Here is a 26881-nt window from a genome sequence, read left to right as displayed (position 1 = left end):
CATGTAACACCACAGATAACACAGTGATATCTCTGGGTACAGATCATGTAGTAGATGTGTCCTGCAGTCCCATGTAACACCACAGATAACACAGTGATATCTCTGGGTACAGATCATGTAGTAGATGTGTCCTGCAGTCCTATGTAACACCACAGATAACACAGTGATATCTCTGGGTACAGATCATGTAGTAGATGTGTCCTGCAGTCCTATGTAACAGCACAGATAACACAGTGATATCTCTGAGTACAGATCATGTAGTAGATGTGTCCTGCAGTCCTATGTAACACCACAGATAACACAGTGATATCTCTGAGTACAGATCATGTAGTAGATGTGTCCTGCAGTCCTATGTAACAGCACAGATAACACAGTGATATCTCTGAGTACAGATCATGTAGTAGATGTGTCCTGCAGTCCTATGTAACACCACAGATAACACAGTGATATCTCTGAGTACAGATCATGTAGTAGATGTGTCCTGCAGTCCTATGTAACAGCACAGATAACACAGTGATATCTCTGAGTACAGATCATGTAGTAGATGTGTCCTGCAGTCCTATGTAACACCACAGATAACACAGTGATATCTCTGAGTACAGATCATGTAGTAGATGTGTCCTGCAGTCCTATGTAACAGCACAGATAACACAGTGATATCTCTGAGTACAGATCATGTAGTAGATGTGTCCTGCAGTCCTATGTAACACCACAGATAACACAGTGATATCTCTGAGTACAGATCATGTAGTAGATGTGTCCTGCAGTCCTATGTAACACCACAGATAACACAGTGATATCTCTGAGTACAGATCATGTAGTAGATGTGTCCTGCAGTCCTATGTAACACCACAGATAACACAGTGATATCTCTGAGTACAGATCATGTAGTAGATGTGTCCTGCAGTCCTATGTAACAGCACAGATAACACAGTGATATCTCTGAGTACAGATCATGTAGTAGATATGTCCTGCAGTCCTATGTAACAGCACAGATAACACAGTGACATCTCTGAGTACAGATCATGTAGTAGATGTGTCCTGCAGTCCCATGTAACACCACAGATAACACAGTGATATCTCTGAGTACAGATCATGTAGTAGATGTGTCCTGCAGTCCTATGTAACACCACAGATAACACAGTGATATCTCTGAGTACAGGTCATGTAGTAGATGTGTCCTGCAGTCCTATGTAACACCACAGATAACACAGTGATATCTCTGAGTACAGGTCATGTAGTAGATGTGTCCTGCAGTCCTATGTAACACCACAGATAACACAGTGATATCTCTGAGTACAGATCATGTAGTAGATGTATCCTGCAGTCCCATGTAACACCACAGATAACACAGTGATATCTCTGAGTACAGATCATGTAGTAGATGTGTCCTGCAGTCCTATGTAACACCACAGATAACACAGTGATATCTCTGAGTACAGGTCATGTAGTAGATGTGTCCTGCAGTCCTATGTAACACCACAGATAACACAGTGATATCTCTGAGTACAGGTCATGTAGTAGATGTGTCCTGCAGTCCTATGTAACACCACAGATAACACAGTGATATCTCTGAGTACAGATCATGTAGTAGATGTGTCCTGCAGTCCTATGTAACACCACAGATAACACAGTGATATCTCTGAGTACAGATCATGTAGTAGATGTGTCCTGCAGTCCTATGTAACACCACAGATAACACAGTGATATCTCTGAGTACAGATCATGTAGTAGATGTGTCCTGCAGTCCTATGTAACACCACAGATAACACAGTGATATCTCTGAGTACAGATCATGTAGTAGATGTGTCCTGCAGTCCTATGTAACACCACAGATAACACAGTGATATCTCTGAGTACAGATCATGTAGTAGATGTGTCCTGCAGTCCTATGTAACACCACAGATAACACAGTGATATCTCTGAGTACAGATCATGTAGTAGATGTGTCCTGCAGTCCTATGTAACACCACAGATAACACAGTGATATCTCTGAGTACAGATCATGTAGTAGATGTGTCCTGCAGTCCTATGTAACACCACAGATAACACAGTGATATCTCTGAGTACAGATCATGTAGTAGATGTGTCCTGCAGTCCCATGTAACACCACAGATAACACAGTGATATCTCTGAGTACAGATCATGTAGTGGATGTGTCCTGCAGTCCTATGTAACACCACAGATAACACAGTGATATCTCTGAGTACAGATCATGTAGTAGATGTGACCTGCAGTCCTATGTAACACCACAGATAACACAGTGATATCTCTGAGTACAGATCATGTAGTAGATGTGTCCTGCAGTCCCATGTAACACCACAGATAACACAGTGATATCTCTGAGTACAGATCATGTAGTAGATGTGTCCTGCAGTCCTATGTAACACCACAGATAACACAGTGATATCTCTGAGTACAGATCATGTAGTAGATGTGTCCTGCAGTCCTATGTAACACCACAGATAACACAGTGATATCTCTCAGTACAGATCATGTAGTAGATGTGTCCTGCAGTCCTATGTAACACCACAGATAACACAGTGATATCTCTGAGTACAGATCATGTAGTGGATGTGTCCTGCAGTCCTATGTAACACCACAGATAACACAGTGATATCTCTGAGTACAGATCATGTAGTAGATGTGACCTGCAGTCCTATGTAACACCACAGATAACACAGTGATATCTCTGAGTACAGATCATGTAGTAGATGTGTCCTGCAGTCCCATGTAACACCACAGATAACACAGTGATATCTCTGAGTACAGATCATGTAGTAGATGTGTCCTGCAGTCCTATGTAACACCACAGATAACACAGTGATATCTCTGAGTACAGATCATGTAGTAGATGTGTCCTGCAGTCCTATGTAACACCACAGATAACACAGTGATATCTCTGAGTACAGATCATGTAGTAGATGTGTCCTGCAGTCCTATGTAACACCACAGATAACACAGTGATATCTCTGAGTACAGATCATGTAGTAGATGTGTCCTGCAGTCCCATGTAACAGCACAGATAACACAGTGATATCTCTGAGTACAGATCATGTAGTAGATGTGTCCTGCAGTCCCATGTAACAGCACAGATAACACAGTGATATCTCTGAGTACAGATCATGTAGTAGATGTGTCCTGCAGTCCTATGTAACACCACAGATAACACAGTGATATCTCTGAGTACAGATCATGTAGTAGATGTGTCCTGCAGTCCCATGTAACACCACAGATAACACAGTGATATCTCTGAGTACAGATCATGTAGTAGATGTGACCTGCAGTCCTATGTAACACCACAGATAACACAGTGATATCTCTCTGAGTACAGATCATGTAGTAGATGTGTCCTGCAGTCCTATGTAACACCACAGATAACACAGTGATATCTCTGAGTACAGATCATGTAGTAGATGTGTCCTGCAGTCCTATGTAACACCACAGATAACACAGTGATATCTCTGAGTACAGATCATGTAGTAGATGTGTCCTGCAGTCCTATGTAACACCACAGATAACACAGTGATATCTCTGAGTACAGATCATGTAGTAGATGTGTCCTGCAGTCCTATGTAACACCACAGATAACACAGTGATATCTCTGAGTACAGATCATGTAGTAGATGTGTCCTGCAGTCCTATGTAACACCACAGATAACACAGTGATATCTCTGAGTACAGATCATGTAGTAGATGTGTCCTGCAGTCCTATGTAACACCACAGACAACACAGTGATATCTCTGAGTACAGATCATGTAGTAGATGTGTCCTGCAGTCCCATGTAACACCACAGACAACACAGTGATATCTCTGAGTACAGATCATGTAGTAGATGTGTCCTGCAGTCCCATGTAACACCACAGATAACACAGTGATATCTCTGAGTACAGATCATGTAGTAGATGTGTCCTGCAGTCCTATGTAACACCACAGATAACACAGTGATATCTCTGAGTACAGATCATGTAGTAGATGTGTCCTGCAGTCCTATGTAACACCACAGATAACACAGTGATATCTCTGAGTACAGATCATGTAGTAGATGTGACCTGCAGTCCTATGTAACACCACAGATAACACAGTGATATCTCTGAGTACAGATCATGTAGTAGATGTGTCCTGCAGTCCTATGTAACACCACAGATAACACAGTGATATCTCTGAGTACAGATCATGTAGTAGATGTGTCCTGCAGTCCTATGTAACACCACAGATAACACAGTGATATCTCTGAGTACAGATCATGTAGTAGATGTGTCCTGCAGTCCTATGTAACACCACAGATAACACAGTGATATCTCTGAGTACAGATCATGTAGTAGATGTGTCCTGCAGTCCTATGTAACACCACAGATAACACAGTGATATCTCTCAGTACAGATCATGTAGTAGATGTGTCCTGCAGTCCTATGTAACACCACAGATAACACAGTGATATCTCTGGGTACAGATCATGTAGTAGATGTGTCCTGCAGTCCTATGTAACACCACAGATAACACAGTGATATCTCTGGGTACAGATCATGTAGTAGATGTGTCCTGCAGTCCTATGTAACACCACAGATAACACAGTGATATCTCTGAGTACAGATCATGTAGTAGATGTATCCTGCAGTCCTATGTAACACCACAGATAACACAGTGATATCTCTGAGTACAGATCATGTAGTAGATGTGACCTGCAGTCCTATGTAACACCACAGATAACACAGTGATATCTCTGAGTACAGATCATGTAGTAGATGTGACCTGCAGTCCCATGTAACACCACAGATAACACAGTGATATCTTTGAGTACAGATCATGTAGTAGATGTGACCTGCAGTCCTATGTAACACCACAGATAACACAGTGATATCTCTGAGTACAGATCATGTAGTAGATGTGTCCTGCAGTCCTATGTAACACCACAGATAACACAGTGATATCTCTGAGTACAGATCATGTAGTAGATGTGTCCTGCAGTCCTATGTAACACCACAGATAACACAGTGATATCACTGAGTACAGATCATGTAGTAGATGTGTCCTGCAGTCCTATGTAACACCACAGATAACACAGTGATATCTCTGAGTACAGATCATGTAGTAGATGTGTCCTGCAGTCCTATGTAACACCACAGATAACACAGTGATATCTCTGAGTACAGATCATGTAGTAGATGTGACCTGCAGTCCCATGTAACAGCACAGATAACACAGTGATATCTCTGAGTACAGATCATGTAGTAGATGTGTCCTGCAGTCCCATGTAACACCACAGATAACACAGTGATATCTCTGAGTACAGATCATGTAGTAGTGTCCTGCAGTCCTATGTAACACCACAGATAACACAGTGATATCTCTGAGTACAGATCATGTAGTAGATGTGTCCTGCAGTCCTATGTAACACCACAGATAACACAGTGATATCTCTGAGTACAGATCATGTAGTAGATGTGTCCTGCAGTCCCATGTAACACCACAGATAACACAGTGATATCTCTGAGTACAGATCATGTAGTAGATGTGTCCTGCAGTCCCATGTAACACTTATCTATTCCCTTGTCTCCGCTCTCGGTGATGTAACGTTGTATTTTCTGTTATGACTTGTTTAACGTTATTTTATATTTTTCCTCTTTGTGGGTGTTAGTACTGGGGGTCTTATATCTTCAGTGTAAGGGGCTGTTTGTACTGGCGGTCTTATATCTACGGCGGGGGGGGGGGTGTTAGTACTGGGGGTCCTATATCTGCTGTAGGGGGCTGGGTGTTAGTACTGGGGGTCCTATATCTGCAGTGTGGGGGGATGTTAGTACTGGGGGTCCTATATCTGCAGTGTGGGGGATGTTAGTACTGGGGGTCCTATTTCTGCAGTGTGTGGGGAGTATTAACAATGGGGGTTCATATCTGCAGTGGGGGTGGGTGTTAGTGCTGGGGGTCCTATATCTGCAGTGTTGGGGGATGTTAGTACTGGGGGTCCAATATCTGCAGTGTGGGGGATGTTAGTACTGGGGGTCCTATATCTGCAGTGTGGGGGGATGTTAGTAGTGGGGGTCCTATATCTGCAGTGTGGGGGGATGTTAGTACTGGGGTTCCTCTATCTGCAGTAGTGGTGGGTGTTAGTGCTGGGGGTCCTATATCAGCAGTGGGGGGTGGGTGTTAGTGCTGGGGGTCCTATATCTGCAGTGTTGGGGGGTGTTAGTGCTGGGGGTCCTATATCTGCAGTGTTGGGGGGTGTTAGTGCTGGGGTTCCTATATCTTCAGTGTTGGGGGTCCTTTATCTACAGTGGGGGGGGGTGTTAGTGCTGGGGGTCCTATATCTGCAGTTTGGGGGGTGTTAGTGCTGGGGGTCCTATATCTGCAGTTTGGGGGGTGTTAGTACTGGGGGTCCTATATCTGCAGTGTGGGGGGATGTTAGTACCGGGGGTCCTATATCTGCATGGTGGGGGGTGTTAGTGCTGGGGGTCCTATATTTGCAGTGTTGGGGGATGTTAGAGCTGGGGGTCCTATATCAGCAGTGGGGTGTGGGTGTTAGTGCTGGGGGTCCTTTATCTACAGTGGGGGGGGGTGTTAGTGCTGGGGGTCCTATATCTGCAGTGGGGTGTGGGTGTTAGTGCTGGGGGTCCTATATCTACAGTGGGGGGGGGGGGTGTTAGTGCTGGGGGTCCTATATCTGCAGTGGGGTGTGGGTGTTAGTGCTGGGGGTCCTATATCTGCAGTGTTGGGGGGTGTTAGTGCTGGGGGTCCTATATCTGCAGTGGGGTGTGGGTGTTAGTGCTGGGGTTCCTATATCTTCAGTGTTGGAGGGTGTTAGCGCTGGGGGTCCTATATCTGCAGTGTTGGGGGGTGTTAGTGCTGGGGGTCCTATATCTGCAGTGTTGGGGGGTGTTAGTGCTGGGGGTCCTATATTTGCAGTGGGTGGTGGTTGTTAGTACTGGGGGTCCTATATCTGCAGTTGGTGGTGGTTGTTAGTACTGGGGGTCCTATATCTGCAGTGTTGGAGGGTGTTAGTGCTGGGGGTCCTATATCTGCAGTGGGGTGTGGGTGTTAGTGCTGGGGGTCCAATATCTGCAGTGGGGTGTGGGTGTTAGTGCTGGGGTTCCTATATCTGCAGTGTTGGGGGGTGTTAGTGCTGGGGGTCCTATATCTGCAGTGTTGGGGGGTGTTAGTGCTGGGGGTCCTATATCTGCAGTGTTGGAGGGTGTTAGTACTGGGGGTCCTATATCTGCAGTGTTGGGGGGTGTTAGTGCTGGGGGTCCTATATCTGCAGTGTTGGGGGGTGTTAGTGCTGGGGGTCCTATATCTGCAGTGTTGGGGGGTGTTAGTGCTGGGGGTCCTATATCTGCAGTGTTGGGGGGTGTTAGTGCTGGGGGTCCTATATCTGCAGTGTTGGGGGGTGTTAGTACTGGGGGTCCTATATCTTCAGTGTTGGGGGGTGTTAGTACTGGGGGTCCTATATCTGCAGTGTTGGGGGGTGTTAGTGCTGGGGGTCCTATATCTGCAGTGTTGGGGGGTGTTAGTACTGGGGGTCCTATATCTTGAGTGTTGGGGGGTGTTAGTACTGGGGGTCCTATATCTGCAGTGTTGGGGGGTGATAGTGCTGGGGGTCCTATATCTGCAGTGTTGGGGGGTGATAGTGCTGGGGGTCCTGTGTTTGGGTCCTGGCTGCTCTGTGTCGCTCCCTTGGTATTTGGGGTACACTGCTCTTTATGTGGAAATATTTGACTTATTACGATGCGTCATGCACCTGTCGGATGCTTTGTATCGGACGCACGAGCGGCTGCAACGCGATTGGTTACATTTATAGAGCGAAACCGCAACGCGAGACCCCGAGGGGAGGGGAGGGGGGGGGGTTATTGTTATTTATTATCATTAATTTCTATTGTCTTCATGTGATTTCTATTCTTCTTGCTTCTTATGTTTTTATGATGATTGTTCGCGCAGCAGTTTTTATCGTTTTGCCGCCACTTCCAATATTTTATGTTCGGGAAATAAAACCAAAGTTCATCATTTTTGTTTTTTCTATAAAATCTTAGATTTCATCTCTAAAAGAAAGAATCAGTGATGGGAAATGTTCCCAAGTGACCGAACACCTGCATCACGAGAGGGCGGAGTCATCAGTCATATCATCACGAGAGGGCGGAGTCATCAGTCATATCATCACGAGAGGGCGGAGTCATCAGTCATATCATCACGAGAGGGCGGAGTCATCAGTCATATCATCACGAGAGGGCGGGGTCATCAGTCATATCATCACGAGAGGGCGGAGTCATCAGTCATATCATCACGAGAGGGCGGAGTCATCAGTCATATCATCACGAGAGGGCGGCGTCATCAGTCATATCATCACGAGAGGGCGGCGTCATCAGTCATATCATCACGAGAGGGCGGAGTCATCAGTCATATCATCATCATATCATAACGAGTCATCTCATTATCACAAGAGGGTGGAGTCAATCATATCATCACAAGAGGGTGGAGTCAGCAGAGTCATCTCACTGCAGGTCAGGGGTGGAGTCAGCAGAGTCATCTCACTGCAGGTCAGGGGTGGGGTCAGCAGAGTCATCTCACTGCAGGTCAGTGGTGGGGTCAGCAGAGTCATCTCACTGCAGGTCAGGGGTGGGGTCAGCAGAGTCATCTCACTGCAGGTCAGGGGTGGGGTCAGCAGAGTCGTCTCACTGCAGGTCAGGGGTGGAGTCAGCAAAGTCATCTCACTGCAGGTCAGGGGTAGGGTCAGCAGTCATCTCACTGCAGGTCAGGGGTGGGGTCAGCAGAGTCATCTCACTGCAGGTCAGGGATTGAGTCAGCAGAGTCGTCTCACTGCAGGTCAGGGGTGGAGTCAGCAGAGTCGTCTCACTGAAGGTCAGGGGTGGGGTCAGCAGAGTCATCTCACTGCAGGTCAGGGATTGGGTCAGCAGGGTCATCTCACTGCAGGTCAGGGATTGGGTCAGCAGAGTCGTCTCACTGCAGGTCAGGGGTGGAGTCAGCAGAGTCGTCTCACTGAAGGTCAGGGGTGGGGTCAGCAGAGTCGTCTCACTGAAGGTCAGGGGTGGGGTCAGCAGAGTCATCTCACTGTAGGTCAGGGGTGGAGTCAGCAGAGTCGTCTCACTGAAGGTCAGGGGTGGGGTCAGCAGAGTCATCTCACTGTAGGTCAGGGGTGGGGTCAGCAGAGTCATCTCACTGTAGGTCAGGGGTGGGGTCAGCAGAGTCGTCTCACTGCAGGTCAGGGGTGGGGTCAGCAGTCATCTCACTGCAGGTCAGGGGTGGGGTCAGCAGAGTCATCTCACTGCAGGTCAGGGGTGGAGTCAGCAGAGTCATCTCACTGAAGGTCAGGGGTGGGGTCAGCAGAGTCATCTCACTGTAGGTCAGGGGTGGGGTCAGCAGAGTCATCTCACTGTAGGTCAGGGGTGGGGTCAGCAGAGTCATCTCACTGCAGGTCAGGGGTGGGGTCAGCAGAGTCATCTCACTGCAGGTCAGGGGTGGAGTCAGCAGAGTCATCTCACTGAAGGTCAGGGGTGGGGTCAGCAGAGTCATCTCACTGTAGGTCAGGGGTGGGGTCAGCAGAGTCATCTCACTGTAGGTCAGGGGTGGGGTCAGCAGAGTCATCTCACTGCAGGTCAGGGGTGGGGTCAGCAGAGTCATCTCACTGTAGGTCAGGGGTGGGGTCAGCAGAGTCGTCTCACTGCAGGTCAGGGGTGGGGTCAGCAGTCATCTCACTGCAGGTCAGGGGTGGGGTCAGCAGAGTCATCTCCCTGTGGGTCAGGGGTGGGGTCAGCTCCCTAGGGCAGTGTGTATACAGACAATACATATACATAGTCACGATGTTACACCTGATTGGTTATTCTTGGTGTTATTACCCGCTCAGGGGCAGATGTTGTGAGCGCCGCCCCGTACATTACACCTGTCAGCCTCGTCCCGGGAGATTCACTAATAGGAAGCAGCACCTAGAATGTTCTATACGGAAACAGCGACAAGTGAGGGGCGGGGCCTGACTACTGCAGAAGAGACCCCGCCCCTACCATAGTCAGCGGTCAGAACCAGTACCAGAAGAATCTACAGGGTGCTACAAGAGTGAAGTCTGAACCCTCCCCCCGGTCATCCACAATGCTTTACCCTGTGGATTGGAGCTCAGCTGCACTGGACTCCACCCCCTGCGTCCCCCATGCTTTACCCTGTGCTCTGCTCAGTGATTGGAGCTCAGCTGCACTAGACTCCACCCCCTGCGTCGCCCATGCTTTACGCTGTGCTCTGCTCAGTGATTGGAGCTCAGCTGCACTGGACTCCACCCCCTGCACCCCCCATGCTTTACCATGCGGCTCTGCTCAGTGATTGGAGCTCATCTGCACTGGACTCCACCCGCTCTGTCCCCCAAGTACTATGTGCGGGGGGGGGGGTGTACTATGCGCAGGGTGGGGGTGTACTATGCGCAGGGTGGGGGTGCACTATGCGCAGGGTGGGGGTGCACTATGCGCAGGAGGCGGGGTGTACTATGCGCAGGGGGCGTGTGCACTATGCGCCGGGTCCTGTGCACAGGGTCCTGTGTACTATGTGCAGGGTCCTGTGTACTATGTGCAGGGTGTACTATGTGCAGGGTGTACTATGTGCAGTGTCCTGTGTACTATGTGCAGGGTGTACTATGTGCAGGGTGTACTATGTGCAGGGTGTACTATGTGCAGGGTCCTGTGTACTATGTGCAGGGTCCTGTGTACTATGTGCAGGGTCCTGTGTACTATGTGCAGGGTCCTGTGTACTATGTGTAGTGTGTACTATGTGTAGTGTGTATTATGTGCAGGGTCCTGTGTACTATGTGCAGTGTGTACTATGTGCAGGGTCCTGTGTACTATGTGCAGTGTGTACTATGTGCAGGGTCCTGTGTACTATGTGCAGGGTCCTGTGTACTATGTGCAGGGTCCTGTGTACTATGTGCAGGGTGTACTATGTGTAGTGTGTATTATGTGCAGTGTACTATGTGCAGGGTCCTGTGTACTATGTGCAGGGTCCTATGTACTATGTGCAGGGTCCGGGGTACTATGTGCAGGGTGTACTATGTGCAGTGTGTACTATGTGCAGTGTCCTGTGTACTATGTGCAGGGTGTACTATGTGCAGTGTCCTGTGTACTCAGCAGGGGGCACCAGAATCAGGAATTGTGGCTCGTGTTCTGCATGAATGTGGCGCCCCCTGCAGGGTCCCAACAGAGGGCACCAACTTTCTTTTTGGTGCACCGTTACCATAGGGCTTATGACACAATTCTGTCGGACGCTGCTTGATAAATGTGTCGCACGGTCCGATGCCGCAGAAATCTGTGCCGCGTCGGGAATAGTGCAAACACTTCTTAAATAATGTTCACTAAAAAGAACGTGCAAGGTCCGACAGAAATCTTGGCCGTTGTCCGTGACAGACCCTCAGCTGGGGACCTGCTTGATGAAGCTGATGAGTTGCCGCCATCTTTCCCGCGGCGCCGGGTCATGTGACTGATGGATTGATACATTGATGGTTACATTGTCTCACAACACATGAAAGCAACAAGTGTATCGGAGGAGCGGAGGCGTCCTGATGTATGCCCCCTCCCTGGCGCTCAGAGCCCTGCGGTGCCGTGCGGGGGCTGCAGGGGGCGCTGCCGAGCCGCTTCCATCACCGTGTCACTAGGATAAAGGCTGGATGGGAGAAGATTGGAATTTATTCAGTGGCTGAGTACAAAGCTGATAAATCGAGGCGGCAGCAGCAGCACCCCCGCTCCTGGCGCTCCGTCCTCTCCTCCTTCTCCCCCCCGTTTTTGGCTTTTCCTCGGCCGGGGCTTATTGTGTGCTGAGCGTCGGGCTGATTCCAGGGAGGATCCAGCGTTTGCCGGGGACAGACTCCATAGAGACAGATGGTTGTGGCGATCTCCGTGGTCCTCGCCCTGCGCTGGGTGACATCGCCTCGTGCCGCGCTCCGCCGTGTGATGGGATTGTCGCCGAGGGCCGTCTAGGACGAGTCGTGGAGCGGGCGCTGTGCTTGGCTGCCTGCGGATCATCGTTGCTGCGTTCCCGGGACTGGCGCCGACCCCGGACTCCTGAGATGATGGTGCTAGACAAGGAGGACGGTAGGTGCCGCGACCTCTCCCGATGCATTATAGATGCGTCCAATATATATGCAAATGGGGATGAATATTTATGTCTCTGGCGGGGATGTAACAATGGCTCCCGGAGGGATGGAAGTTGCAGGGTGACGCTGGGCGCCCTCCTGCCACTTCTCCCATTATCTCCAGATCCTCCCCGGCTGGAGCCCACGTTAGCCCCTTAAAGCCGCGGCTGCGATAAAAGCTTCCAGGGATTTACTCCAAGGACATTTCCATTTTAAAGGAGGGGGGTGACGGGGTTAATGAGCGCAGCACCGTCCCCCCTCCTCCTCCCACCATATGTCTGCTGGAAAGTTGTATAGCGATCACCTAGGTGATCATCACCCCCATCCTCCTCCCCCTCCCCTTTAAGTCACAGAGGTGGGGATTTTGTTCCAGGCAGTAAGAAGTTAATGTGGGATAGAAGTTTTTTTTCCTGGTTAATGGAGCAGCGATTACAGGAGTTATACAGGGAGCGATAACAAGGTGACGGCATATGTCACTGCCATACAGCACCCGGCCTTAAAGGGGCGCAGACATCCCGGATCTGACAGCCAGCGCCCCCTGCGATACCAGAGGATAACCGCAATATAACGGAGCGACAAATACTGAGGATCTCATCACACGCAACCGAGCACAACCGTATAACACGTCCATGTGTACACAGCCATAGAATTACGTATCATCCCAGGATGTAATGGCTGATAACAGAGAGTAATAGATTGTATCCCCCTGTACAGTCTCCTCTCCCCGGGATGTAATGGCTGATAACAGAGAGTAATAGATTGTATCCCCCCCTGTACAGTCTCCTCTCCCCGGGGTGTAATGGCTGATAACAGAGAGTAATAGATTGTATCCCCCCTGTACAGTCTCCTCTCCCCGGGGTGTAATGGCTGATAGCAGAGAGTAATAGATTGTATCCCCCTGTACAGTCTCCTCTCCCCGGGGTGTAATGGCTGATAACAGAGAGTAATAGATTGTATCCCCCCCTGTACAGTCTCCTCTCCCCGGGGTGTAATGGCTGATATCAGAGAGTAATAGATTGTATCCCCCCTGTACAGTCTCCTCTCCCCGGGGTGTAATGGCTGATAACAGAGAGTAATAGATTGTATCCCCCCCCCTGTACAGTCTCCTCTTCCCGGGGTGTAATGGCTGATAACTGAGAGTAATAGATTGTATCCCCCCCTGTACAGTCTCCTCTCCCCGGGATGTAATGGCTGATAACAGAGAGTAATAGATTGTATCCCACCTGTACAGACTCCTCTCCCCGGGATGTAATGGCTGATAACAGAGAGTAATAGATTGTATCCCCCCCCCTGTACAGTCTCCTCTTCCCGGGGTGTAATGGCTGATAACAGAGAGTAATAGATTGTATCCCCCCCTGTACAGTCTCCTCTCCCCGGGATGTAATGGCTGATAACAGAGAGTAATAGATTGTATCCCACCTGTACAGTCTCCTCTCCCCGGGATGTAATGGCTGATAACAGAGAGTAATAGATTGTATCCTCCCCTGTACAGTCTCCTCTCCCCGGGATGTAATGGCTGATAACAGAGAGTAATAGATTGTATCCCCCTGTACAGTCTCCTCTCCCTGGGGTGTAATGGCTGATAACAGAGAGTAATAGATTGTATCCCCCCCTGTACAGTCTCCTCTCCCCGGGATGTAATGGCTGATAACAGAGAGTAATAGATTGTATCCCCCCTGTACAGTCTCCTCTCCCCCGGATGTAATGGCTGATAACAGAGAGTAATAGATTGTATCCCCCCCTGTACAGTCTCCTCTCCCCGGGATGTAATGGCTGATAACAGAGAGTAATAGATTGTATCCCCCCCCCCCTGTACAGTCTCCTCTCCCCGGGATATATTGGCTGATAACAGAGAGTAATAGATTGTATCCCCCCTGTACAGTCTCCTCTCCCCGGGGTGTAATGGCTGATAACAGAGAGTAATAGATTGTATCCCCCCTGTACAGTCTCCTCTCCCCGGGGTGTAATGGCTGATAACAGAGAGTAATAGATTGTATCCTCCCTGTACAGTCTCCTCTCCCCGGGATGTAATGGCTGATAACAGAGAGTAATAGATTGTATCCCCCCCCCCCTGTACAGTCTCCTCTCCCCGGGATATATTGGCTGATAACACAGAGTAATAGATTGTATCCCCCCCTGTACAGTCTCCTCTCCCCGGGATGTAATGGCTGATAACAGAGAGTAATAGATTGTATCCTCCCCCTGTACAGTCTCCTCTCCCCGGGATGTAATGGCTGATAACAGAGAGTAATAGATTGTATCCCCCTGTACAGTCTCCTCTCCCCGGGGTGTAATGGCTGATAACAGAGAGTAATAGATTGTATCCCCCCCTGTACAGTCTCCTCTCCCCGGGGTGTAATGGCTGATAACAGAGAGTAATAGATTGTATCCCCCCCTGTACAGTCTCCTCTCCCCGGGATGTAATGGCTGATAACAGAGAGTAATAGATTGTATCCTCCCCCTGTACAGTCTCCTCTCCCCGGGGTGTAATGGCTGATAACAGAGAGTAATAGATTGTATCCCCCCTGTACAGTCTCCTCTCCCCGGGGTGTAATGGCTGATAACAGAGAGTAATAGATTGTATCCCCCCTGTACAGTCTCCTCTCCCCGGGGTGTAATGGCTGATAACAGAGAGTAATAGATTGTATCCCCCCTGTACAGTCTCCTCTCCCCGGGGTGTAATGGCTGATAACAGAGAGTAATAGATTGTATCCCCCTGTACAGTCTCCTCTCCCCGGGATGTAATGGCTGATAACAGAGAGTAATAGATTGTATCCCCCCCCCCCTGTACAGTCTCCTCTCCCCGGGATGTAATGGCTGATAACAGAGAGTAATAGATTGTACCCCCCCCCCCCCCTGTACAGTCTCCTCTCCCTGGGATGTAATGGCTGATAACAGAGAGTAATAGATTGTATCCCCCCTGTACAGTCTCCTCTCCCCGGGGGGTAATGGCTGATAACAGAGAGTAATAGATTGTATCCCCCCTGTACAGTCTCCTCTCCCCGGGGTGTAATGGCTGATAACAGAGAGTAATAGATTGTATCCCCCCTGTACAGTCTCCTCTCCCCGGGATGTAATGGCTGATAACAGAGAGTAATAGATTGTATCCCCCCCCTGTACAGTCTCCTCTCCCCGGGATGTAATGGCTGATAACAGAGAGTAATAGATTGTATCCCCCTGTACAGTCTCCTCTCCCCGGGATGTAATGGCTAATAACAGAGAGTAATAGATTGTATCCCCCCCTGTACAGTCTCCTCTCCCCGGGGTGTAATGGCTGATAACAGAGAGTAATAGATTGTATCCCCCCTGTACAGTCTCCTCTCCCCGGGGTGTAATGGCTGATAACAGAGAGTAATAGATTGTATCCCCCCCCTGTACTGTCTCCTCTCCCCGGGATGTAATGGCTGATAACAGAGAGTAATAGATTGTATCCCCCTGTACAGTCTCCTCTCCCCGGGATGTAATGGCTGATAACAGAGAGTAATAGATTGTATCCCCCCTGTACAGTCTCCTCTCCCCGGGGTGTAATGGCTGATAACAGAGAGTAATAGATTGTATCCCCCCTGTACAGTCTCCTCTCCCCGGGATGTAATGTCTGATAACAGAGAGTAATAGATTGTATCCCCCCCCCTGTACAGTCTCCTCTCCCCGGGGTGTAATGGCTGATAACAGAGAGTAATAGATTGTATCCCCCCTGTACAGTCTCCTCTCCCCGGGATGTAATGGCTGATAACAGAGAGTAATAGATTGTATCCCCCTGTACAGTCTCCTCTCCTCGGGATGTAATGGCTGATAACAGAGAGTAATAGATTGTATCCCCCCTGTACAGTCTCCTCTCCCCGGGGTGTAATGGCTGATAACAGAGAGTAATAGATTGTATCCCCCTGTACAGTCTCCTCTCCCCGGGATGTAATGGCTGATAACAGAGAGTAATAGATTGTATCCCCCTGTACAGTCTCCTCTCCTCGGGATGTAATGGCTGATAACAGAGAGTAATAGATTGTATCCCCCCTGTACAGTCTCCTCTCCCCGGGGTGTAATGGCTGATAACAGAGAGTAATAGATTGTATCCCCCCCCTGTACAGTCTCCTCTCCCCGGGATGTAATGGCTGATAACAGAGAGTAATAGATTGTATCCCCCTGTACAGTCTCCTCTCCCCGGGATGTAATGGCTGATAACAGAGAGTAATAGATTGTATCCCCCCCCTGTACAGTCTCCTCTCCCCGGGATGTAATGGCTGATAACAGAGAGTAATAGATTGTATCCCCCTGTACAGTCTCCTCTCCCCGGGGTGTAATGGCTGATAACAGAGAGTAATAGAATGTATCCCCCCCCCTGTACTGTCTCCTCTCCCCGGGGTGTAATGGCTGATAACAGAGAGTAATAGATTGTATCCCCCCCCTGTACAGTCTCCTCTCCCCGGGATGTAATGGCTGATAACAGAGAGTAATAGATTGTATCCCCCTGTACAGTCTCCTCTCCCCGGGGTGTAATGGCTGATAACAGAGAGTAATAGAATGTATCCCCCCCCCTGTACTGTCTCCTCTCCCCGGGGTGTAATGGCTGATAACAGAGAGTAATAGATTGTATCCCCCCCTGTACAGTCTCCTCTCCCCGGGGTGTAGTGGCTGATAACAGAGAGTAATAGATTGTATCCCCCCCTGTACAGTCTCCTCTCCCCGGGATGTAATGGCTGATAACAGAGAGTAATAGATTGTATCCCCCCCCTGTACAGTCTCCTCTCCCCGGGATGTAATGGCTAATAACAGAGAGTAATAGATTGTATCCCCCCCCTGTACAGTCTCCTCTCCCCGGGGTGTAATGGCTGATAACAGAGAGTAATAGATTGTAGGGTGCTGGATACAGGTGAGTGATTGTCCTGTTATTGTAGATATAATAACCTGCCTCTGATCCTGGTGACATGTAGCAGAGCTGTGGCGCTCGTGTAGCGGGGCTTCTGCGCCAATAATTATCCATCTCCATCAGATGAGAATAATGGGCGGCTCTGAAGGGGTTAATGTGTTACATTCTCTTCCTGTTACTTGTAACAATGGATTTTCCTGGCTGGTTACATTGTATATGGTGAGGGGCTCCTGCTGTGTCTGCCCTGCGCTGCTCTACGTTACTCCATATCACGCACATACATTGCTTCTGTCTGGTCCCTTGTAGGATCCCCCGTGGTGTCATGTGGGAGGAGCCTTATCCTTGTAATGTCTTTCTAGCCACGCCCCTTGTAACTTTTGTAGAAGCGTGGACCCTCCCCCCTGACTGTATAGATGATGGAAATAAAAGAACCCAGACCAGTAGGGAGCGCTGTGATCCTTAACCAGACCTTCGCCATCTTGGGTTCGGGTCGAACCAAATCAAAGTAAAATGCACTCTATAGGAGGGGCCGAAGGATCCAGAGAGACATCCCCGGTGAGGAGTATTAAGGCTCTTCTCCTACCATTGCTTAGTTTGGCCCTCGTCATTGTGCTCTTAGGAACCTTGAGCACTGCAGAAATTCTTTTGTGGCCTCGGCCACATCTGTACCTTGTCACAATTCTGTCTATAAGCTCCTTGGGAAGTTCCTTAGACCTCATGATTCTCATGTGCTCTGAGATATAGACAGGTGCACGCCATTACAAATCAGGACTGATGATTTAAATAAAACACAGCTGGACAATGACGGAGTAGAACCATCTCAAGGAAGATCAGAAGGAAATGGACAGCATGTGAGTTATATATGTGTCAGACTTGTGTACTTGTAGTGCACTGTACAGCAGATAATACAGGGTGTGTAGTATATAGAGGCAGTGCACTGTACAGCAGATAATACAGGGTGTGTAGTATATAGAGGCAGTGCCCTGTATAGCAGATAATACAGGGTGTGTAGTATATAGAGGCAGTGCACTGTACAGCAGATAATACAGGGTGTGTAGTATATAGAGGCAGTGCACTGTACAGCAGATAATACAGGGCTGTGTAGTATATAGAGGCAGTCCACTGTACAGCAGATAATACAGGGTGTGTAGTATATAGAGGCAGTGCACTGTACAGCAGATAATACAGGGTGTGTAGTATATAGAGGCAGTGCACTGTACAGCAGATAATACAGGGTGTGTAGTATATAGAGGCAGTGCACTGTACAGCAGATTATACAGGGCTGTGTAGTATATAGAGGCAGTGCACTGTACAGCAAATAATACAGGGTGTGTAGTATATAGAGGCAGTGCACTGTACAGCAGATAATACAGGGCTGTGTAGTATATAGAGGCAGTGCACTGTACAGCAGATAGTACAGGGTGTGTAGTATATAGAGGCAGTGCACTGTACAGCAGATAATACAGGCTGTGTAGTATATAGAGGCAGTGCACTGTACAGCAGATAATACAGGGTGTGTAGTATATAGAGGCAGTGCACTGTACAGCAGATAATACAGGGTGTGTAGTATATAGAGGCAGTGCACTGTACAGCAGATAATACAGGCTGTGTAGTATATAGAGGCAGTGCACTGTACAGCAGATAATACGGGGTGTGTAGTATATAGAGGCAGTGCACTGTACATCAGATAATACAGGGCTGTGTAGTATATAGAGGCAGTGCGCTGTACAGCAGATAATACAGTGTGTGTAGTATATAGAGGCAGTGCACTGTACATCAGATAATACAGGGCTGTGTAGTATATAGAGGCAGTGCACTGTACAGCAGATAATACAGGGTGTGTAGTATATAGAGGCAGTGCACTGTACAGCAGATAATACAGGGTGTGTAGTATATAGAGGCAGTGCACTGTACAGCAGATAATACAGGGTGTGTAGTATATAGAGGCAGTGCACTGTACAGCAGATAATACAGGGTGTGTAGTATATAGAGGCAGTGCACTGTACAGCAGATAATACAGGGTGTGTAGTATATAGAGGCAGTACACTGTACAGCAGATAATACAGGGTGTGTAGTATATAGAGGCAGTGCACTGTACAGCAGATAATACAGGGTGTGTAGTATATAGAGGCAGTGCACTGTACAGCAGATAATACAGGGTGTGTAGTATATAGAGGCAGTGCACTGTACAGCAGATTATACAGGGCTGTGTAGTATATAGAGGCAGTGCACTGTACAGCAAATAATACAGGGTGTGTAGTATATAGAGGCAGTGCGCTGTACAGCAGGTAATACAGGGTGTGTAGTATATAGAGGCAGTGCACTGTACAGCAGATAATACAGGGCTGTGTAGTATATAGAGGCAGTGCACTGTACAGCAGATAGTACAGGGTGTGTAGTATATAGAGGCAGTGCACTGTACAGCAGATAATACAGGCTGTGTAGTATATAGAGGCAGTGCACTGTACAGCAGATAATACAGGGTGTGTAGTATATAGAGGCAGTGCACTGTACAGCAGATAATACAGGGTGTGTAGTATATAGAGGCAGTGCACTGTACAGCAGATAATACAGGCTGTGTAGTATATAGAGGCAGTGCACTGTACAGCAGATAATACAGGGTGTGTAGTATATAGAGGCAGTGCACTGTACATCAGATAATACAGGGCTGTGTAGTATATAGAGGCAGTGCACTGTACAGCAGATAATACAGGGTGTGTAGTATATAGAGGCAGTGCACTGTACAGCAGATAATACAGGGTGTGTAGTATATAGAGGCAGTGCACTGTACAGCAGATAATACAGGGTGTGTAGTATATAGAGGCAGTGCACTGTACAGCAGATAATACAGGGTGTGTAGTATATAGAGGCAGTGCACTGTACAGCAGATAATACAGGGTGTGTAGTATATAGAGGCAGTACACTGTACAGCAGATAATACAGGGTGTGTAGTATATAGAGGCAGTGCACTGTACAGCAGATAATACAGGGCTGTGTAGTATATAGAGGCAGTGCACTGTACAGCAGATAATACAGGGTGTGTAGTATATAGAGGCAGTGCACTGTACAGCAGATAATACAGGGTGTGTAGTATATAGAGGCAGTGCACTGTACAGCAGATTATACAGGGCTGTGTAGTATATAGAGGCAGTGCACTGTACAGCAAATAATACAGGGTGTGTAGTATATAGAGGCAGTGCACTGTACAGCAGATAATACAGGGCTGTGTAGTATATAGAGGCAGTGCACTGTACAGCAGATAGTACAGGGTGTGTAGTATATAGAGGCAGTGCACTGTACAGCAGATAATACAGGCTGTGTAGTATATAGAGGCAGTGCACTGTACAGCAGATAATACAGGGTGTGTAGTATATAGAGGCAGTGCACTGTACAGCAGATAATACAGGGTGTGTAGTATATAGAGGCAGTGCACTGTACAGCAGATAATACAGGCTGTGTAGTATATAGAGGCAGTGCACTGTACAGCAGATAATACAGGGTGTGTAGTATATAGAGGCAGTGCACTGTACATCAGATAATACAGGGCTGTGTAGTATATAGAGGCAGTGCACTGTACAGCAGATAATACAGGGTGTGTAGTATATAGAGGCAGTGCACTGTACAGCAGATAATACAGGGTGTGTAGTATATAGAGGCAGTGCACTGTACAGCAGATTATACAGGACTGTGTAGTATATAGAGGCAGTGCGCTGTACAGCAGATAATACAGGGTGTGTAGTATATAGAGGCAGTGCACTGTACAGCAGATAATACAGGTGTGTAGTATATAGAGGCAGTGCACTGTACAGCAGACTATACAGGGCTGTGTAGTATATAGAGGCAGTGCACTGTACAGCAGATTATACAGGACTGTGTAGTATATAGAGGCAGTGCACTGTACAGCAGATAATACAGGGTGTGTAGTATATAGAGGCAGTGCACTGTACAGCAGATAATACAGGGTGTGTAGTATATAGAGGCAGTGTACTGTACAGCAGATAATACAGGGCTGTGTAGTATATAGAGGCAGTGCACTGTACAGCAGATAATACAGGGTGTGTAGTATATAGAGGCAGTGCACTGTACAGCAGATAATACAGGGTGTGTAGTATATAGAGGCAGTGCACTGTACAGCAGATTATACAGGACTGTGTAGTATATAGAGGCAGTGCACTGTACAGCAGATAATACAGGGTGTGTAGTATATAGAGGCAGTGCGCTGTACAGCAGATAATACAGGGTGTGCAGTATATAGAGGCAGTGCGCTGTACAGCAGATAATACAGGGTGTGTAGTATATAGAGGCAGTGCACTGTACAGCAGATAATACAGGGTGTGTAGTATATACAGGCAGTGCACTGTACAGCAGATAATACAGGGTGTGTAGTATATACAGGCAGTGCACTGTACAGCAGATAATACAGGGCTGTGTAGTATATAGAGGCAGTGCACTGTACAGCAGATAATACAGGCTGTGTAGTATATAGAGGCAGTGCACTGTACAGCAGATAATACAGGGTGTGTAGTATATAGAAGGAGTGCACTGTACAGCAAATAATACAGGGTGTGTAGTATATAGAGGCAGTGCACTGTACAGCAGATAATACAGGGCTGTGTAGTATATAGAGGCAGTGCACTGTACAGCAGATAATACAGGTGTGTAGTATATAGAGGTAGTGCACTGTACAGCAGATAATACAGGGCTGTGTAGTATATAGAGGCAGTGCACTGTACAGCAGATTATACAGGACTGTGTAGTATATAGAGGCAGTGCACTGTACAGCAGATAATACAGGGTGTGTAGTATATAGAGGCAGTGCACTGTACAGCAGATAATACAGGGTGTGTAGTATATAGAGGCAGTGCACTGTACAGCAGATAATACAGGGCTGTGTAGTATATAGAGGCAGTGCACTGTACAGCAGATAATACAGGGCTGTGTAGTATATAGAGGCAGTGCACTGTACAGCAGATAATACAGGGTGTGTAGTATATAGAGGCAGTGTACTGTACAGCAGATAATACAGGGTGTGTAGTATATAGAGGCAGTGTACTGTACAGCAGATAATACAGGGTGTGTAGTATATAGAGGCAGTGCGCTGTACAGCAGATAATACAGGGTGTGTAGTATATAGAGGCAGTGTACTGTACAGCAGATAATACAGGGTGTGTAGTATATAGAGGCAGTGCACTGTACAGCAGATAATACAGGGTGTGTAGTATATAGAGGCAGTGCGCTGTACAGCAGATAATACAGGGCTGTGTAGTATATAGAGGCAGTGCACTGTACAGCAGATAATACAGGGTGTGTAGTATATAGAGGCAGTGCACTGTACAGCAGATAATACAGGGCTGTGTAGTATACAGAGGCAGTGCACTGTACAGCAGATAATACAGGCTGTGTAGTATATAGAGGCAGTGCACTGTACAGCAGATAATACAGGGCTGTGTAGTGTATAGAGGCAGTGCACTGTACAGCAGATAATACAGGGTTGTGTAGTATATAGAGGCAGTGCACTGTACAGCAGATAATACAGGGTTGTGTAGTATATAGAGGCAATGCACTGTACAGCAGATAATACAGGGTGTGTAGTATATAGAGGCAGTGCACTGTACAGCAGATAATACAGGGTGTGTGGTATATAGAGGCAGTGCACTGTACAGCAGATAATACAGGGTGTGTAGTATATAGAGGCAGTGTACTGTACAGCAGATAATACAGGGTGTGTAGTATATAGAGGCAGTGCACTGTACAGCAGATAATACAGGGTGTGTAGTATATAGAGGCAGTGCGCTGTACAGCAGATAATACAGGGTGTGTGGTATATAGAGGCAGTGCACTGTACAGCAGATAATACAGGGCTGTGTAGTATATAGAGGCAGTGCGCTGTACAGCAGATAATACAGGGTGTGTAGTATATAGAGGCAGTGCACTGTACAGCAGATAATACAGGGTGTGTAGTATATAGAGGCAGTGCACTGTACAGCAGATAATACAGGGTGTGTAGTATATAGAGGCAGTGCACTGTACAGCAGATAATACAGGGCTGTGTAGTATATAGAGGCAGTGCACTGTACAGCACTGTACAGCAGATAATACAGGGTGTGTAGTATATAGAGGCAGTGCACTGTACAGCAGATAATACAGGGCTGTGTAGTATATAGAGGCAGTGCACTGTACAGCAGATAATACAGGGTGTGTAGTATATAGAGGCAGTGCACTGTACAGCAGATAATACAGGGTGTGTAGTATATAGAGGCAGTGCACTGTACAGCAGATAATACAGGGTGTGTAGTATATAGAGGCAGTGCACTGTACAGCAGATAATACAGGGTGTGTAGTATATAGAGGCAGTGCACTGTACAGCAGATAATACAGGGTGTGTAGTATATAGAGGCAGTGCACTGTACAGCAGATAATACAGGGTGTGTAGTATATAGAGGCAGTGCACTGTACAGCAGATAATACAGGGTGTGTAGTATATAGAGGCAGTGCACTGTACAGCAGATAATACAGGGTGTGTAGTATATAGAGGCAGTGCACTGTACAGCAGATAATACAGGGTGTGTAGTATATAGAGGCAGTGCACTGTACAGCAGATAATACAGGGTGTGTAGTATATAGAGGCAGTGCACTGTACAGCAGATAATACAGGGTGTGTAGTATATAGAGGCAGTGCACTGTACAGCAGATAATACAGGGTGTGTAGTATATAGAGGCAGTGCACTGTACAGCAGATAATACAGGGTGTGTAGTATATAGAGGCAGTGCGCTGTACAGCAGATAATACAGGGTGTGTAGTATATAGAGGCAGTGCACTGTACAGCAGATAATACAGGGTGTGTAGTATATAGAGGCAGTGCACTGTACAGCAGATAATACAGGGTGTGTAGTATATAGAGGCAGTGCACTGTACAGCAGATAATACAGGGTGTGTAGTATATAGAGGCAGTGCACTGTACAGCAGATAATACAGGGTGTGTAGTATATAGAGGCAGTGCACTGTACAGCAGATAATACAGGGTGTGTAGTATATAGAGGCAGTGCACTGTACAGCAGATAATACAGGCTGTGTAGTATATAGAGGCAGTGCACTGTACAGCAGATAATACAGGGTGTGTAGTATATAGAGGCAGTGCACTGTACAGCAGATAATACAGGGCTGTGTAGTATATAGAGGCAGTGCACTGTACAGCAGATAATACAGGGTGTGTAGTATATAGAGGCAGTGCACTGTACAGCAGATAATACAGGGTGTGTAGTATATAGAGGCAGTGCACTGTACAGCAGATAATACAGGGTGTGTAGTATATAGAGGCAGTGCACTGTACAGCAGATAATACAGGGTGTGTAGTATATAGAGGCAGTGCACTGTACAGCAGATAATACAGGTGTGTAGTATATAGAGGCAGTGCACTGTACAGCAGATAATACAGGGCTGTGTAGTATATAGAGGCAGTGCACTGTACAGCAGATAATACAGGCTGTGTAGTATATAGAGGCAGTGCACTGTACAGCAGATAATACAGGGTGTGTAGTATATAGAGGCAGTGCACTGTACAGCAGATAATACAGGGTGTGTAGTATATAGAGGCAGTGCACTGTACAGCAGATAATACAGGGTGTGTAGTATATAGAGGCAGTGCACTGTACAGCAGATAATACAGGGCTGTGTAGTATATAGAGGCAGTGCACTGTACAGCAGATAATACAGGGTGTGTAGTATATAGAGGCAGTGCACTGTACAGCAGATAATACAGGGTGTGTAGTATATAGAGGCAGTGCGCTGTACAGCAGATAATACAGGGTGTGTAGTATATAGAGGCAGTGCACTGTACAGCAGATAATACAGGGTGTGTAGTATATAGAGGCAGTGCACTGTACAGCAGATAATACAGGGTGTGTAGTATATAGAGGCAGTGCACTGTACAGCAGATAATACAGGGTGTGTAGTATATAGAGGCAGTGCGCTGTACAGCAGATAATACAGGGCTGTGTAGTATATAGAGGCAGTGCGCTGTACAGCAGATAATACAGGCTGTGTAGTATATAGAGGCAGTGCACTGTACAGCAGATAATACAGGGTGTGTAGTATATAGAGGCAGTGCACTGTACAGCAGATAATACAGGGTGTGTAGTATATAGAGGCATTGCACTGTACAGCAGATAATACAGGGCTGTGTAGTATATAGAGGCAGTGTACTGTACAGCAGATAATACAGGGTGTGTAGTATATAGAGGCAGTGCACTGTACAGCAGATAATACAGGCTGTGTAGTATATAGAGGCAGTGCTCTGTACAGCAGATAATACAGGGTGTGTAGTATATAGAGGCAGTGCACTGTACAGCAGATAATACAGGGTGTGTAGTATATAGAGGCAGTGCACTGTACAGCAGATAATACAGGGCTGTGTAGTATATAGAGGCAGTGCGCTGTACAGCAGATAATACAGGGTGTGTAGTATATAGAGGCAGTGCGCTGTACAGCAGATAATACAGGGTGTGTAGTATATAGAGGCAGTGCACTGTACAGCAGATAATACAGGGCTGTGTAGTATATAGAGGCAGTGCACTGTACAGCAGATAATACAGGGTGTGTAGTATATAGAGGCAGTGCACTGTACAGCAGATAATACAGGGTGTGTAGTATATAGAGGCAGTGCACTGTACAGCAGATAATACAGGGTGTGTAGTATATAGAGGCAGTGCGCTGTACAGCAGATAATACAGGGCTGTGTAGTATATAGAGGCAGTGCACTGTACAGCAGATAATACAGGGTGTGTAGTATATAGAGGCAGTGCACTGTACAGCAGATAATACAGGGCTGTGTAGTATATAGAGGCAGTGCACTGTACAGCAGATAATACAGGGCTGTGTAGTATATAGAGGCAGTGCACTGTACAGCAGATAATACAGGGCTGTGTAGTATATAGAGGCAGTGCACTGTACAGCAGATAATACAGGGTGTGTAGTATATAGAGGCAGTGCGCTGTACAGCAGATAATACAGGGTGTGTAGTATATAGAGGCAGTGCACTGTACAGCAGATAAAACAGGGATGTGTAGTATATAGAGGCAGTGCACTGTACAGCAGATAATACAGGGCTGTGTAGTATATAGAGGCAGTGCACTGTACAGCAGATAATACAGGGTGTGTAGTATATAGAGGCAGTGCACTGTACAGCAGATAATACAGGGTGTGTAGTATACAGAGGCAGTGCGCTGTACAGCAGATAATACAGGGTGTGTAGTATATAGAGGCAGTGCACTGTACAGCAGATAATACAGGGTGTGTAGTATATAGAGGCAGTGCACTGTACAGCAGATAATACAGGGTGTGTAGTATATAGAGGCAGTGCACTGTATAGCAGATAATACAGGGTGTGTAGTATATAGAGACAGTGCACTGTACAGCAGATAATACAGGGTGTGTAGTATATAGAGGCATTGCACTGTACAGCAGGTAATACAGGGTGTGTAGTATATAGAGGCAGTGCACTGTACAGCAGATAATACAGGGCTGTGTAGTATATAGAGGCAGTGCGCTGTACAGCAGATAATACAGGGTGTGTAGTATATAGAGGCAGTGCACTGTACAGCAGATAATACAGGGATGTGTAGTATATAGAGGCAGTGCACTGTACAGCAGATAATACAGGGTGTGTAGTATATAGAGGCAGTGCACTGTACAGCAGATAATACAGGGTGTGTAGTATATAGAGGCAGTGCACTGTACAGCAAATAATACAGGGCTGTGTAGTATATAGAGGCAGTGCACTGTACAGCAGATAATACAGGGCTGTGTAGTATATAGAGGCAGTGCACTGTACAGTAGATAATACAGGGCTGTGTAGTATATAGAGGCAGTGCACTGTACAGCAGATAATACAGGGTGTGTAGTATATAG

At 47.3% G+C, this 26881-nt stretch overlaps 1 protein-coding gene across 2 annotated transcripts in view; it reads left to right on the top strand.

The window, feature by feature from the left end:
• The window catches only part of LOC140133899 (rhombotin-1), an 82042-nt gene that overhangs the window by 19602 nt on the left and 35559 nt on the right, over positions 1-26881 (top strand). The window contains exon 1 of one of the 2 annotated variants that reach the window (XM_072154587.1): positions 11617-12069. The exons of the other annotated variant lie outside the window; for it this stretch is intronic. Within the exon in view, the coding sequence (XP_072010688.1) occupies positions 12045-12069 (25 nt within the window). The 5' untranslated portion in view covers positions 11617-12044. Of the gene's footprint in view, positions 1-11616; positions 12070-26881 lie in introns of those variants that run through there. 2 annotated transcript variants of the gene reach the window in all.

Source organism: Engystomops pustulosus, chromosome 5 (assembly GCF_040894005.1).
Source record: "Engystomops pustulosus chromosome 5, aEngPut4.maternal, whole genome shotgun sequence".
Lineage (NCBI taxonomy): Eukaryota > Metazoa > Chordata > Amphibia > Anura > Leptodactylidae > Engystomops > Engystomops pustulosus.
The sequence above is the reverse complement of the archived record's forward strand: the minus strand, read 5'-3'. Positions and strand labels throughout refer to the sequence as shown.